Genomic DNA, 14,663 nt, shown 5'->3' on the forward strand with positions numbered 1-14,663 from the left:
TAACTGGAGCTGTGATGAAGAGAGCATCAGTGTTATTCACTACAATGTTATGCCTGATCGGTGTATAAGCACACACGTCAACCTGATCACTTTATTTAGCATTCACAAAGTGCTCTGATTGGTCGACTGGAGCAGTGTGTTGTGATTGGTGTTTGGGACATGTCCCTACCCCTACTATAACCACCAGTTTCAACACATGACTAACTAACTCAACCAGGCCCAGCCCCTTTATTCTGAGTATTAATTAATTAAATTAGGAATATTTTGACGTTTTCGTTCCCAGAAGAAAACTCATTACAATGGAGGCATTTCAGGGAGTTCAGAAACAAACACTGATAAAGAGAAGAACTCCCGCTGGAGGGACTTTCGAACTTTGCAGAGATTTTTCATGCTCAAACCGCAATATTACAGACTAAAAAAGATGAACATGAAGAAAAAGTACAATCGTAGGTCCTCTTTGATGACAAACAGTGTGTAGTACCTGATTGGGGACTCTGGCCATTGGAGTGTGGCTGGTCTGGAAGGTGTGATGAGATTTCTGTGGTCTGATCTGACACACAGAGGGGCGGAGCTGAGGGGCGGAGGCAAGAGTCTCTTTCGCCCAATCATCAACCAGCTTGTGTAGATCATCGGTGAATGTGCCAGTCTTGTTGTTGCTGTTGTTGGCTTGAGCCTGAACGAGCGCCGTGATTGGCCGAGGCGATGAAGCCGGCACGGCTGCGGATGATGATGATGATGAAGCAGCAGCGTTATGAGACCCTGAGAAAGAGACAGAGAAAGACCTCAAGCTCAGAGAATTCACCCTGAAGTCTGTAACCAATCCGCTGCTCACTGAATAATGAGGATATTCGGTATGCAGTGAGGCGTGGTTAATACTACGGTTAATTGTTACTAGAGGTGTGAATATTTGCGTGGACAATGACTTGATTCAATAATCTTTTTAAGTTAATTAAATTAAAGTTTACACTACCGTTCAAAAGTTTTGGACTTTTGAATAACAACACGATCAACCCCTTGCGTTCTGAGGTTTGCTCCCACCAGTGCAAGAACAGACACTGAGTACGTACGTGAAATGTGTTGGTGGATCGGATTGCATGTGCGTTTATGTGTTTCTTGTTGTGCACTTGTTTCTATCCTAAAATCAAGCAGCTGGATGATTACAGAACCAAACAAAGAACCAAATGCACTTAAATGACCAGGAATAAATAAATGATAAAGGATCAATAAGCACTTGACTGCATCAGCCATGCACTAGAAAAAAGGACAATTCAAATTAATAAAAGGAATCAAAACAGTACACATTTTACAATCTGCTGTTGCAAACGGCAAGCATTTATCACACAGACGATCGCTCATGCTAACAAAAGAAATGACAATTTAAAAAAAGAAAGAAAGAGGGACTAGGAGCGAAGAAGAAAGGAGTGGGATATTTACTACTGCTGCGCTCTTTCCCTAGACATAGTCGTTTCAGAGTGGACCCTACAAGAGCAAAACAGCAAAGACAGAGACGTTAGGGGGCGGGGAAAAGCACACGGCACAGCCCATTGGACAAGCTGCTGCACAAGAAAACAAAGCGACCAATCAGTGAACAGACACAGAATCAGGTGCAGGGAGGCTTCATCTGTGATCTCATGAGGTGTCGGTGGGTGACATGTTTTAATGGATTGTGAGTTAAGGCCTTTTGTGTAGACAACCTTCAAGCCTGGACTCTAAATGAGGTCCAACAATTTTCTTTATATAAAACGTCCTACTTTAAAGACCCCATGACACCATTTAATTGTTACAACAACGTTCTTTTCTGGATAGGTCCTATTGTAACAGGATGTAAGTTTGGCCAAAATGACTGATGTACTGTGGATGGACTCACCACCCCCACAGGTAAGATCCAATGGCAGCTGTCACAACAGTTGGTTGTGTTGTAGCTTTAGATGTGTGGTGTTTATAATTAAGGTCAAAGGGACTTTCTTATCCTCTGCTCATGGTAATTGTCCAATAAAAGGCTCACTAGAATGGTCGTGTGAAAAAGTAAGTACTCCCTCTTTGAATTTTATGCTTTTATGCATCAGTACATACAAAAATAATCTGACAGCTCTCTGAAGGTCCTGCCTACAGAATTTCACCTTGATTCTTGTCTTTGACAGCCGTTCTGTTGTAGATTTGCTGGTGTTCTTGGGATCATTGTCCTGTTGCATGACCCAGACTGAGGCCAGTAGAGTCTGAGGTGTAGTTATTGGGTTTTCTCTGAGCGTTGCACGAAATGTCTTGAATGTTTTCCACTTGTGAATAATCTTCTTCACTGTAGAATGGACTTCACACTGTTTGGAAATGGCCTTGTAACTCTTCCTAGATTGATGGGCAGCAACAACTGCCTCTCTATGATCACTGCTGATGTCTTTCCTCCTTGGCATTAACACACACCAGAATGTTCCAGACCATCAAACTGCCAAAACTTCTGCTTTTATAGAGTTGGTAACAACTGATGTTAAATTATTAAAGGCATTTGATTTGGCCAACAGCTACTTACAGTCATAATTCCTATTGATGAAGTAAGGGTATTCTTAGGGGACACCTGCCCTTCATTGCACATTAACTTTATTGACATCCCATTCTTAATCTGTAGGGTTTAATAAGGAGTCGGCCCACCCTTTGCAGCTATAACAGCTTCAGCTCTTCTGGGAAGGCTTTCCTCAAGGTTTAGGAGTGTGTTTATGGGGATTTTTGACCATTCTTCTAGAAGCTCATTTGTGAGGTCAGGCACTGATGTTGGACGAGAAGGCCTGGCTCTCAGTCTCCGCTCTAATTCATCCCAAAGCTGTTCTATCGGGTTGAGCTCAGGACTCTGTGCAGGCCAGTCCAGTTCCTCCACACCAAACTCCTCATCCATGTCTTTATGGACCGACGCTTTGTGCACTGGAGCGCAGTCATGCTGGGACAGGAAGGGGCCGTCCACAAACTGATCCCACAAAGTTGAGAGCATGAAATTGTCCAAAATGTCTTGGTGAAGCATTAAGAGTTCCTTTCACTGGAACTAAGGGGCCAAGCCCAACACCTGAAAAAAAAAACCAACCAATAATCCCCCCTCCACAGTTCTTCTGGCGACCGCCAAACCCAGACTCGTCCGTGATTGGTCACTCAGAGAACACGTCTCACTGCTCTAGAGTCCAGTGGCGGCTGCTTTACTCCACTGCATCCCACGCTCTGCATTGCTCTTGGTGATGTAAAGCTTGGATGAGCTGCTCGGCCATGGAAACCCATTCCATGAAGCTCTCTACGCTGTTCTTGAGCTCATCTAAAGGCCACAGAAGTCTGGAGGTCTGTAGCTGTTGACTCTGCAGAAAGGTGGAGACTTCTGCGCACTGTGACCCTCAGCATGCGCTGACCCCGCTCTGGGATTTAACACTTCGTGGCTGAGTTGCTGTTGTTCTCAATCGCTTCCACTTTGTTATAATCCCACTAACAGTTGAGCGTGGAATATTTAGTAGTGAGGAAATGTCAGGAATAGACTTATTGCACAGGTGGCAACCTATCACGGCCCCACGCTTGAGTTCACTGAGCTCCTGAGAGCGACCCATTCTTTCTCTAATGTTTGTAGAAGCGTCTGCAGGCCTAGAGCTTGATTTATACACCTGTGGTGAAGGGATTAAACACCTGACATTAATGACTTGGAGGGGTGTCTCAATACTTTCGTCAATAAAGTGTATGTAAAGTGTTGTTCATCTGATGTCTACAGGACCTAACACAGCATCTGGACAATGAGGCTTGATGAGTGGGGCTTAGATTTAGTGTCAAGAATTATCCCAATCCAAAGTTCATGCGCATCGGCTACTCTCAATCAAACATCCCAATATCCGTTGTCCAACAATGCATCAACGAAGTTGAACAATTTACCTATCTGGGCAGTACGATCACGAGCGACGGAGATGCTGAACACAACATCACTTGCCGGATAGGTATGGCTTTCTTAGTCTACAAATGCCTGTCGTCCATCTGGTGGTCAAATACCATTAGCCTACGAGCCAAGATTCACCTACTAAATACCATCGTCATCCCGATGGCGACATATGCGCCTCCCAAAACATGGAAACTGACGGCGAGCATCGAATGACAACTGAACATTTTTGACCAACTGCTGTGAATTCTGCAAATATCAAACCAAGATCATATAACTAACAAAGTAGTGTAACACTGCACCTTGAGTGGACCCAGTTGGCAAATGACGGTTTTGATTCGCCAGGCATTTTCTCCATCTCACACAAACCTGACTTCCAAAAGTGGCAATGACGTAATTGCCTTTTAAAAGACCGGAATAAGGGGCAAAAACGGAAGTCTGGCCGTCTGAATTATGTATGTCCTGATACATAAAACTATAGAAGGGTGTACTTTCTTTTTCACAAGTCTCTATAGAGCAAATTACCTCAAAGCTAAAAGACACTGACTAAAATCCCCAAAAAACCTAACTTTTTGATTTCATGGGGTCTTTAAAAGTCATTGTCGCTCACAATCATATAGGGTGTGTGTCTGTGGCCGTGAGCGAAAATATTGAGCATGTAAAACTGAACTGATCGTCTCCTAAACCTCCACTTGTAACTCTTTCCCCACCATTGACAAGATTGTAAATAAAAACTGATGAGTTTTTCCGGCAATTTGTTTTCACATTTATACGGTAGGGGTGCTGTTACAGATCTTCTGAAAGAGTACTGAATCTCCCGATCAAAACACAGGTGAGAGAGCAGAAACAAGCGATAAAAACATTTCCGATGCACATGTAAAATAACGCAATAGTCAAACATTATACCGCATATAAATCAAAACTGCCTAATGTTACTGAATGAATGTCGAAGCCATGAATGAGAAACGACTGAAGCTTTGGGGTTGTTGATGGACTCAATCTACTCCATCTAGGTTTTGGTCATCGTTCTGAATCAGATCCAGATAGTTCAAAATGCTTTTTTTAATGAGACTATGTCATATTCAAGTGTTAATAAAAAGGGATCCATGAACCTAGAATATAATTGCTTTTTTTTCTTTAAAAGCAAAGGCTTGGTTCTTTCTTTTAATAAATTGTATGTCCAGATATTCATACAACAAAATATTCTAAAGGGCTATGGACATTTTGAGAAAAGTATCAAAAACGCTGCTGCCGGCTGGTGACTTTTTTCAAAAATGCTGGTGGGGAAAGAGTTAAAAGCATCACCATTTAAAACCAAAACAACAAACATCTGGATGTATAAAAAAATGTTTTTTTTTTTATCCATCTCAGAGAGCACGACATGATTTATTTATATACAGAATTTCCATTAAGCTTTAAAAACAAGAAGCATTTAAAAAGAAAACTTGAAACATGATTACAACTAAAGTTCTGCATGCCAAATTCACTAATAAATTACAAACGGAAGGTAAGAATAATAACTTTGACAAGGAAAGAGACAAAGTATAAAAAATAAAGTGGCTTCCTAATCATATATATTATTCACTGGTGGGGAAAATCATGTTTTTGTCCAAAATGAACCCTCACCTAGAGAAACAAAATACTAAAAGCCAAAAGTAATAGAAACACAAGGTAAATATAATATGAATCAGGGACAGTGTTATATAAGATCATGCAGGTGACAGCCAGAGAACAGTAAAAAAATTCAAAATACAGCCCTGATGGTTTCCACAGCAACCTGCTCGTGCCCTTGGCATGCTCATCTTCCGACTCCAAACATGAGACGGCACGTCAATCATCGTCTCATTGGGTTTTTTACGTGGAGTGAAAAGGAAAGAAGGCACAGATATACAGACGATACAAAAGCTTTGGCAGACAAATCCATACACGCCCTCTCTGCTTTTAGTTAAATGTTAGGGATGGTCATGTTTGGGGGAAGACAGCTCATGTTATCGCTCAAAGCTGCAGCCCAGCACAAAGCGTTTGTAAAGAAGACAAATTAAAGGCCAGACGAGTAGACATCAAGGCCTTTCCACGAATAGGATACACTGTAGAGGCACAAATCCCAAAAAGAGTTTGTGGGAAATTTTTGACTTTATAGTACTTGCAGTATCTTATACCATATTCATGGGAAGTGCCATATGACATTAAGATGGAGATGAAATGGTTGAGTGTTAGTGGATGTGAACATGTGAGAATTGCAGTACAGAAAAACCAAAGCAAATCACGAAAAAAGAGCAGAAAGAAATGGGGAAAGGAATTATGAGTAATAGAAGAAAAAGTAGAACAAATACAAACAGATGGACATAGACACGGGTCCACTGAGGAATCTAGTGCGTGGTTTGCTACTAGATTTATAGGTGATTCGCTCGGATGTTTGGTGGTAAACGGTCCAGCCTGTGGAGAAATGAATATAAGAGGGAGAGAGAGAAAGAGAGAAAGAGAGAGAGAGAGAAAGAGAGACAGGTGTAACAGCCGAAACAGGCAGCGTTCAGATCAGAGCCCCATCAACAAGCATCATATCAGCAACACACCAAAACACGGGTCAAGCGTCTCAGATAACAGTGGTCAATGTAGATGTGGAAGTGTGTAATATGCCTGTGTGTTTCTAACAATGGGAATGCTTTTCTGGAATTGGTAAAATTGGTCACAGTCTTGCGTATCATTAGCCACTTTCACACATGAAACCTGTAACATTGCTCTAACTGGTAGGTTTTTTTGTTTTGTTTTTTTACATTTTGAAGAAAATTCAAAATAATCTGGTTTTACCAACTGGAATTTTTCAGTCACTTCAAGGCTCAAGAACGTCCCTAGTGAAGTGTTTAGGACTGTGTGTGCTGTCAGCATGTTAGGATGCCTTTCCTTTCATAAGTTCACTCAAGGCTGTGTCAGACAATATGGGAACACCCTCCAATTGTGGTGATTGTCTGAAACCCATAGAATCACAACAATTAATTGTCTGATGGCGCTATTGCTTCTCTTCATAGTGCCACATTGTTGCTGCCTCATAAGGACGTGCCATCATCTCACAAATGTCTCTTCTTCAAGATGTGATTTTTTAGTGCATGCTTGTCAGTTTTGCAGTGTACTGGCTGACGCTCTTTCCCAAAGTGGTCAGGAAGCCTGGCCCTCTTTGGCTTATTCTTAGCTTTGGGATGTGACGACCAAGGCATCCCAGTCAGAAGCGAAGAAGTTCCTTTAAGTTAGAGGAATGCTTATTGGCCGGCCAGAGTACATGTCCGCCATATTTCCAGGATTTCCAAAAGATTTTGAGCTAGAAGCAGCCCTTTTTTGGCATAGATCACAAATCCGACTACTTCTGTGTAATAAAGTTCAGGGAAGGAGGCAGGAACCTGCTACAGTAACGTAACTTTAATAATAAAATGGATATAAAGTGGATATAAACTACACAACCAAAAGTAAAGTGGCAGCACCTCGCGGACGACTGTCGAATTAACTAAAACAAAACAACAACAAAGACCAGGTCTTGTCCTCTCTTATCTTTTGCACTATCACTCTTTTATCCTTCCGGAGCTTCTCAATGAGACTCGAGACTGGTGTGACGTGCAGGGGACGCTCAATAACACTTATGCCATCAGCCTCACTCTGTTCCCATAACTCTCAGTCTCGCCCTGCTTACTGCAATTGAAGAGGCGCTTCCTACTCATCTCTCACCATCTTCGGCCCCATCTTGAAAAGTCCTTTGCGAGCCTGCTCCAGCCCTTCGTGAGCCCGCTCCAGCCATCCACATGCCCGCTCCAGGCTTCAACAAGTCTTCTCCCGGGTTCCCAGAGCCGCCTCCAGACTCCCACGTGCACCCCCCCCCCCCCCCCCCAGCCAAGCCCCTAAATTTGAAAAAAAAAATGTTTGGGGGGGGCTATAGGTCTGTGGCTGGGGAACTTAGGGGTGGGACTCCTGCCCTGTCCAAGTCTCCTGCCCTGTATAAGTCTCCTGCCAAGTCTCCTGCCCTGTCCAAGTCTCCTGCCCTGTCCAAGACTCCAGCCCTGTCCAGGGCTCCAGCTCCACCCTGGGCTCCAGTCCTGCTGGCCATGGCCTGGGGGTTCATCCTATGGCAACCCAAAACTCCCGAACTCCCAGGGCCACCCAAGACTCCTGAACCCGCATGGCCACCCAAGGCTCCGGACCCGCCATGGCAACCCAAGGCCCCTGACCCGCCAGGACCTCGGCCTCACCCTGAAGGACCCCACCCAGCCAGGCCCCAGCCCCCAGGACTTCAGGATGCCCGCCCCCCCTCCCCGGCGGTCTTCGTAAGGCACAAGGATGCGCCTACCAGGAGGGGGGGAGTAATGTCACATGTCTGGTCTTTGTCTGCTGTGTTTTCCCCATGTACTTCCTGGTTTCAGTTTTGTCACTTTCCTTTGTCCTTAGTTTTCCCGGCACAGTTCAGTCCCCTCATTAGTGTAGTATTGTCACTTGTTCCCCCTCATTAGTTAGTCATCAGTGTGTGTATTTAAGTTCCTTGTGTTCACTCTGTCTTTGTCCGGTCTTGATGTGATGTTAGTATCCTTGATGTTAGCTTCCTTGATGTTCGTTCAGTAATGTGTTAGATGTTCATTGGAAAGCCAGTTTATCTTGAATAAAGTATCTTTTGTGTTTGGAAGTCTTGAACTCCTCATCATTGGCATCTACACGTAACACCATACTTGGCCTTCACATGTCACTTTCACCTTCAGCCTATGGGGTCCGGAAGGGTGATCATCTCATGTGGCACTTAAATTGCTTGGAGAAGATGGCAGTTTTTCTACTCATAAGTTATTTCTTTTTGAACATTCAAGACATTTGTTATGTGGTTGTTTAGAACTTGTCAGTAGTTTCTTACATAAACCAAATGCGTTGATGACCCTTGTGGCACATTCTCTTGGAGCAGAACAAACGTCTGTCACTGAGGGCAGTGCATATCCCAGGTCAGTTGGATGTGGGAGCAGATCTTCTCTCGAGGTAAGGGTTGAGTCCCAGAGTATGGAGGTATACCATGGGTCTGATTTGGCAAGACAGCCCAGTTCCCTCTTTGGTTTGTTTCCTCCAACTCCTGGGATAAACACTCTGGCTCATGTTTGGCTGATGGCCCATATGTATGCCTTCCCACCTATAAGTCCTTCCGCCAGTTCATATGAGAGTGTGGGAAGTGTGTCTTCTGCTGGTGGCACAATTTTGGCCTTGGGAAATACAGATCAGAGTGGATTTACTCTCAAAGGCTCGGGAAGCATGTTGCATGTCCGGTTGGAAACTTTAGTATTTTAGGACTTAGAAATTTTAGGATTTGATCGGGGTATCTGGTTCAATCTGGTCTTTTGTCTCAGATTACAGAGATTACTTTGATCACAAGAGCTCCCTTCTACTAGGAGGCAGTATGCTTGATAAGTGGCAGAGTGGCAGATATTTGCATTGTTGTGCAGAGAGCACAATGAATTGAGGTCACTGCCTTGTTTCAGTTCTGGACAGAGGTTGCATTAGTTAACCAAAACTTTCCATAATTGACTTTTTTATAGCAGTGATGGATGGCTTTTTATAGCCCCCTGTCATTTTAACAGATGATCTATAGTAACTTGTAACTGTAATTCCCACCCCGGTCCAGTGGGTGAGGGAGTCTTTATTATTGTTTGAATTATATAATAAATTTCATTTCAAAAGTAACAAAGCACAAAGATTATTGCGATTTATTGGATGGGAGGTACAATATAATGTTCTGTTTATTCATCAACTAAAAACAGCACAGACTAAAAGATAGATTCTTGAGATTTGTGTGATCGGGGCCTAAAGCTGTTTTCTATAAAGCACACATAGCTATTATCTTTCGTTCTCCTGCCACCGCTGTCAGTTTTGGAGTGTGTTTATTTTGTTACTGAGAGGAAAACGTGCAGTACATTCTATCGAAACACTTCTCAGCAGCGCGGGTGACGTCAGGATGTTAAGCGAGCTCTCTGTTTCAATGTGTTTCCCGAGTATTAGATTATAACTTGGCCTATTTTGCAAACAAAATTATTCTTGTCGATTTCCTTAGTGGCTTCTTTTTAGCTGAAGCCAAAATGAGTCCACACTTCAGCTCTGTATACTGCAGGAGCGGAATAATGCTATCGTCTTGAGAGCTGGGTTTGCTAATGTAAACACTAGTGATGCGCGCACTTTTACCTTGCACTTCTCCGGCTCCGCGTCAGTTATACGGTCTGCGATAACACTGCCATCTAGCGGTTGGGTGTTATACAGTCTGTGGTTTAAACCGAACACAAAGCCATGAATCATGGATGTAAATAAATAAATATATAAATATCGATACAGCGTTTTTAAGAATCGATACAGTATCGGCAAACATAATATCGCGATATTCACGTGTATCTATATTTTCTTACACCCCTATGACTGAGACTGCCTTGCTCTCGGTAACTGAGGCACTGAGACTGGCAAAAGCAGCTTCCAAATCCTCAGTGCTCATCCTGCTGGATCTGTCTGCTGCTTTTGACACAGTTAACCACCAGATCCTCCTGTCCACACTTAAGAAAACGGGGATCTCAGGATCTGCTCTCCAGTGGTTCAGGTCTTACCTCTCTGGTAGGTCCTACAGGGTGTCATGGAGAGGTGAAGTGTCTAAGTCACATCATCTAGCTACTGGGGTTCCCCAGGGCTCAGTGCTTGGACCACTTCTCTTCTCCATCTACATGTCATCATTAGGTTCTGTCATTCAGAAACACGGCTTCTCCTATCACTGCTATGCTGATGACACTCAACTCTAACTTCTCAACCAACCCAGCACTTCATCAACATTTCTCCATTCAGCTTGGTTCATCAACCATAACTCCATCCAGGACAGCCAGGAACCTTGGAGTTTTGATTGATGACCAGTTAAACTTCACTGACCACATTACTGCAACAGTCCGGGCCTGCAGATTTGCTTTATACAACATTGGAAAGATTAGACCCTTTCTATCAGAACAGGCTGCACAACTCCTGGTTCAAGCTCTTGTTCTTTCCAGACTGGACTATTGTAATGCTCTTCTGGCTGGGCTTCCAGCATGCACTATCAAACCCTTGCAGCTGATCCAGAATGCAGCGGCGAGAGTGGTCTTTAATGAGCCGAAGAGAGCTAATGTTACGCCTCTCTTCATCAAACTGCACTGGTTGCCAATGGCTGCTCGCATCAAATTCAAGGCACTAGTTATCGCCTACAAAACAACCACTGGCTCTGCACCAATATACCTAAACTCACTTGTTCAGACTTACACACCCTCCAGAAGCTTGCGTTCTGCGAGCGAGCGGCGCCTCGTGGTTCCATCCCAAAGAGGCATGAAATCGCTCTCACGGACATTTTCCTGGACCGTTCCCACCTGGTGGAATGACCTGCCAATCTCAATTCGTGCTGCCGAGTCTGTAGACATTTTTAAAAAACATCTTAAGACACATCTTTTCCAATTGCACCTGACCAATAAAGAATAGCACTTAACTATCCATTAAATTTTGTTTGTCAAAAAAAAAAAAACATTGTTTGTGTAGTGTGCTAATTAATTGAGACTTCTTACAGCTCTTACAGGTTGTTGGCCTTGTTTGTTTCGTTGCTTCTATTGCTCTCACCTTTTTTGTAAGTCGCTTTGGATAAAAGCGTCTGCTAAATGATTAAATGTAAACGTAAATGTTCTGTAAATTCTTGATTAAAAACTGACCCTGTCCGTCAAAATGACAGAATGTGAAAGTTTAATGCAACCTCTGGTTCTGCCATTCCTTCAGGGGTGTTTTTCTGCATGCATGGACTCAGCTACACTTAGCAGCGACTACTGCTGAGCATGCAACCATTAATAGTGTGTGTGTGTGTGTGGGGGGGGGGGGGGTTTGGATGACATTCACTTGATTTCTGCTTTATGCGTAGGATGAGATTTCTCTGTCAGGTTTGTGTTATTGTGCCTTAGAAAGTTTAACAGGGAACTGTTTTAGTCAGCTACCGAGAGAATTCTGACTAAAACATTTTGTTGTTGGCCTTGACATCTCATGTACATTGGTCATGTACAGCCCTTATCGATTTGTTCATCCTTTATGGATTTTGGATCTGTTGTTCATCCTTTATGGATTTTGGATCTGTTGTTCATCCTTTATGGATTTTGGATTCCGGTCTGTTGAAGTTTTTGTTGTGACTAAAGCCAAGTTACATACCCTAGTTTGCTTCTACTTCATTTCACTATCAGGTTGTGTTGCAGTCATTTTCTCCTCCGCCTTTGAGCTGAAGAATGAGAGACAGCACGGGCTTTGTCTGTGAGGCCATCTCAGATTTACTGAAGTCCAACGGATCTTTTTCTCAAGGTATTTTAACATTTATTTGCCCGAAAACATTTAACCAGCTACATCTAAATCTGACTTTAGGTCCTATACAGATTCTCAGGGGGGTTAAAGTTAAGGCTCTGGTTAGGCCACTCGAGAACATCAGTTGGAAGGTGAGCCTTCAACCCAACCAGAGGTCCTGAGCCGGTTTTCCTCAGTATCTTCCTTATATTTTGGGGGGTTTTACAATTCACTTGAAGTGTAGAGGTGAAAGGAAACACATATAGCTTCATGATCTCTAAATGGATATATTTACACAAAAGACTAAATGTGTGAAAGTGTTTACTGACCCGTAAGAATGTTTTATACACAGTATGAGCATGCAATCTTTTAAACTTCCTTTGCCGTCCATGAAATCTTGTCATGTGACCGAGCAATTAAGGAGCCGTTTAAATGTCACATTCTGTGACAACAAAGTAAATGAGTTGAGTGCACATGAGAGACTTTGAAATAACCCCATGCGTGTGAGTGAGTGAGATATGTGACAAAAACAGAGAAGGAGAGAGATATGATAAATCACAGAGAGGCATCTCTGACACTTTTGTCTTCTGCATATCAGCTATAAGTGAGTGTCACGCTGCTTCCGAGCCAGGTGGCGTGCATATCGAGCAATAAATCATATGGTTTGGTTTCTGTGGGTTGCTAGAAACACTAAAGTCTTGCAACACGTAATCTGTGATTGATACTACATGCATTTTGCTTTCAGTGAGACACTTTCTGCAACCGTGGCTGGTTAGGGCAGCGGCAGACGCATTTACAGCAGATATGTGCAGCAGCAGCGTACGCTCCTCTAGATGACACCGTGAGTGTGTTCACCTGGTCTGGCTGGTGTGTGTGTGGTGGGGCCGTAGATGTTGTCGGAGGATAGAGAACCCTTGAGTGAGCAGGGCTGCTGGGTTTGGACCGGCTCCAGTGGTTCTGACACGGGACTGGCAGTTCGGGATCCCACAGAGCTCCTGACCGGAGAACCTGATGCACTGGAGCACGTCTCAGCTACAGGAGAACAGAGAGAGTTTAGTGAACATTATAAGCTGGTCTAATACGCACTCTACAATGAACCGAAACATTAGAAACCCTATATAAACAAGCATTAAAAATACTGGATAAAAAAACCTACCACCATTGTAGTATTTTCTGTTTCATATATTTATTGGTATGCACACATAAAATATTGCAGCACATGGATAACAATAACAAACATATTTGCGCACAACTTTTTAAATGTATTTTGTTAAATTATAAAAAAAATACAAATAAAATTAAATCAATTTTTTTTAAAAAAGAGGAAGAAAGGGGTGCGTGTTGGAGTTAGGCTTAGTTAGCCTGGAAAAATTGCATAAACGGTTGCCACTTATTGTAAAATTTGCAGAATGTCCCTTGTTTGGAGTGTCTTATTTTTTCCAGTTTTAGAAAAGACATGACATCAGTGATCCAAAGTGTGTTGGACGGGGCATTTGTTGCTTTCCAGTTAAGAAGGAGATGGCATCTCCCTATCAACCATTGTAGTATTTTAAGTAAATATCAGATACTTACCTGGGATAATCTCATTAAATTCAACAACATTTGTTTAATTTATAAAATCAGACATGGTTTAGACACCTCTTCCACTATAGGGTAACAAGAGAAGTAGTGAGGGAAGACTATAATCCCCCGGAGAAAAACTGCTTTTGGTCAGGCTGTTTTCTCCGTAAGGGCAGGTCAGCAATGGAACACAGTTCTGGAAACCATCAGAGAGTCTTTGTCATTCTCTTCATTCAAAAAGAATGCAAAGTTTGTAGAGAACCAGACCTGTGGACACTAATTCCTTCTGTGTGTATTTATGTGTTATATAACTATTGTACATTAATTGTATTTGCTAACCATAATGTGTTATATGCAATTTCATTTTGTGATTTTATAATTATGATTATTTTTAAGGTTGCCTTTTTGTCTTTCTTTTTTTACACCTGGCTGGAGGACTGCCGATGAAAATTAGCACTTTTGAGCTAACTCGTGTACATTTACATTATTGTAATGTTGATTAATGTACGTTGTCCTATTTTAAATAAAAAGACAGAAAGAAAGAAAGAAAGAAAGAAAGAAAGAAAGAAAGAAAGAAAGAAAGAAAGAAAGAAAGAAAGAAAGAAAGAAAGAAAGAAAGAAAGAAAGAAAGAAAGAAACACTTTCCTTTGGGGGATTAAAGTTTAAAATAATCTAATTAAAAATTAAAGGGTTGCACAAAACATGGGTAGCCCAAAACTGGAAGAGATGGGATATTTGAAAATGTTATTACTGAAAATATAATGAGTGAAGTACGGTTACAATAAATAACTGTAGATAACTGATAAACTACTGTTCTACTATTAAGATTTCAAGCAAAGTCCTACAAGGATCTTTTCTAACAGATCCAATTTATGGCATTCCCAAACAGGAT

The 14,663-nt window shown here is 42.4% G+C and overlaps 1 protein-coding gene across 5 annotated transcripts in view; it reads right to left on the reverse strand.

Annotated features, from left to right (window-relative positions):
- Positions 1 to 14,663, reverse strand: part of LOC137038392 (serine/threonine-protein kinase WNK2-like) — a 113,656-nt gene that overhangs the window by 3,741 nt on the left and 95,252 nt on the right. For 3 of the 5 annotated variants that reach the window (XM_067412912.1, XM_067412911.1, XM_067412915.1), the window contains 4 exons: positions 13,067 to 13,243; positions 6,227 to 6,325; positions 1,435 to 1,479; positions 482 to 759 (listed from right to left, as the gene is read on the reverse strand). In XM_067412912.1, coding sequence (XP_067269013.1) covers positions 482 to 759; positions 1,435 to 1,479; positions 6,227 to 6,325; positions 13,067 to 13,243 — 599 coding nt within the window. The remainder of the gene's footprint in view (positions 1 to 481; positions 760 to 1,434; positions 1,480 to 6,226; positions 6,326 to 13,066; positions 13,244 to 14,663) is intronic. The other 2 variants (XM_067412913.1, XM_067412914.1) reach the window with 2 other exon arrangements.

This window comes from Pseudorasbora parva, chromosome 13, assembly GCF_024679245.1.
Source record: "Pseudorasbora parva isolate DD20220531a chromosome 13, ASM2467924v1, whole genome shotgun sequence".
NCBI lineage: Eukaryota > Metazoa > Chordata > Actinopteri > Cypriniformes > Gobionidae > Pseudorasbora > Pseudorasbora parva.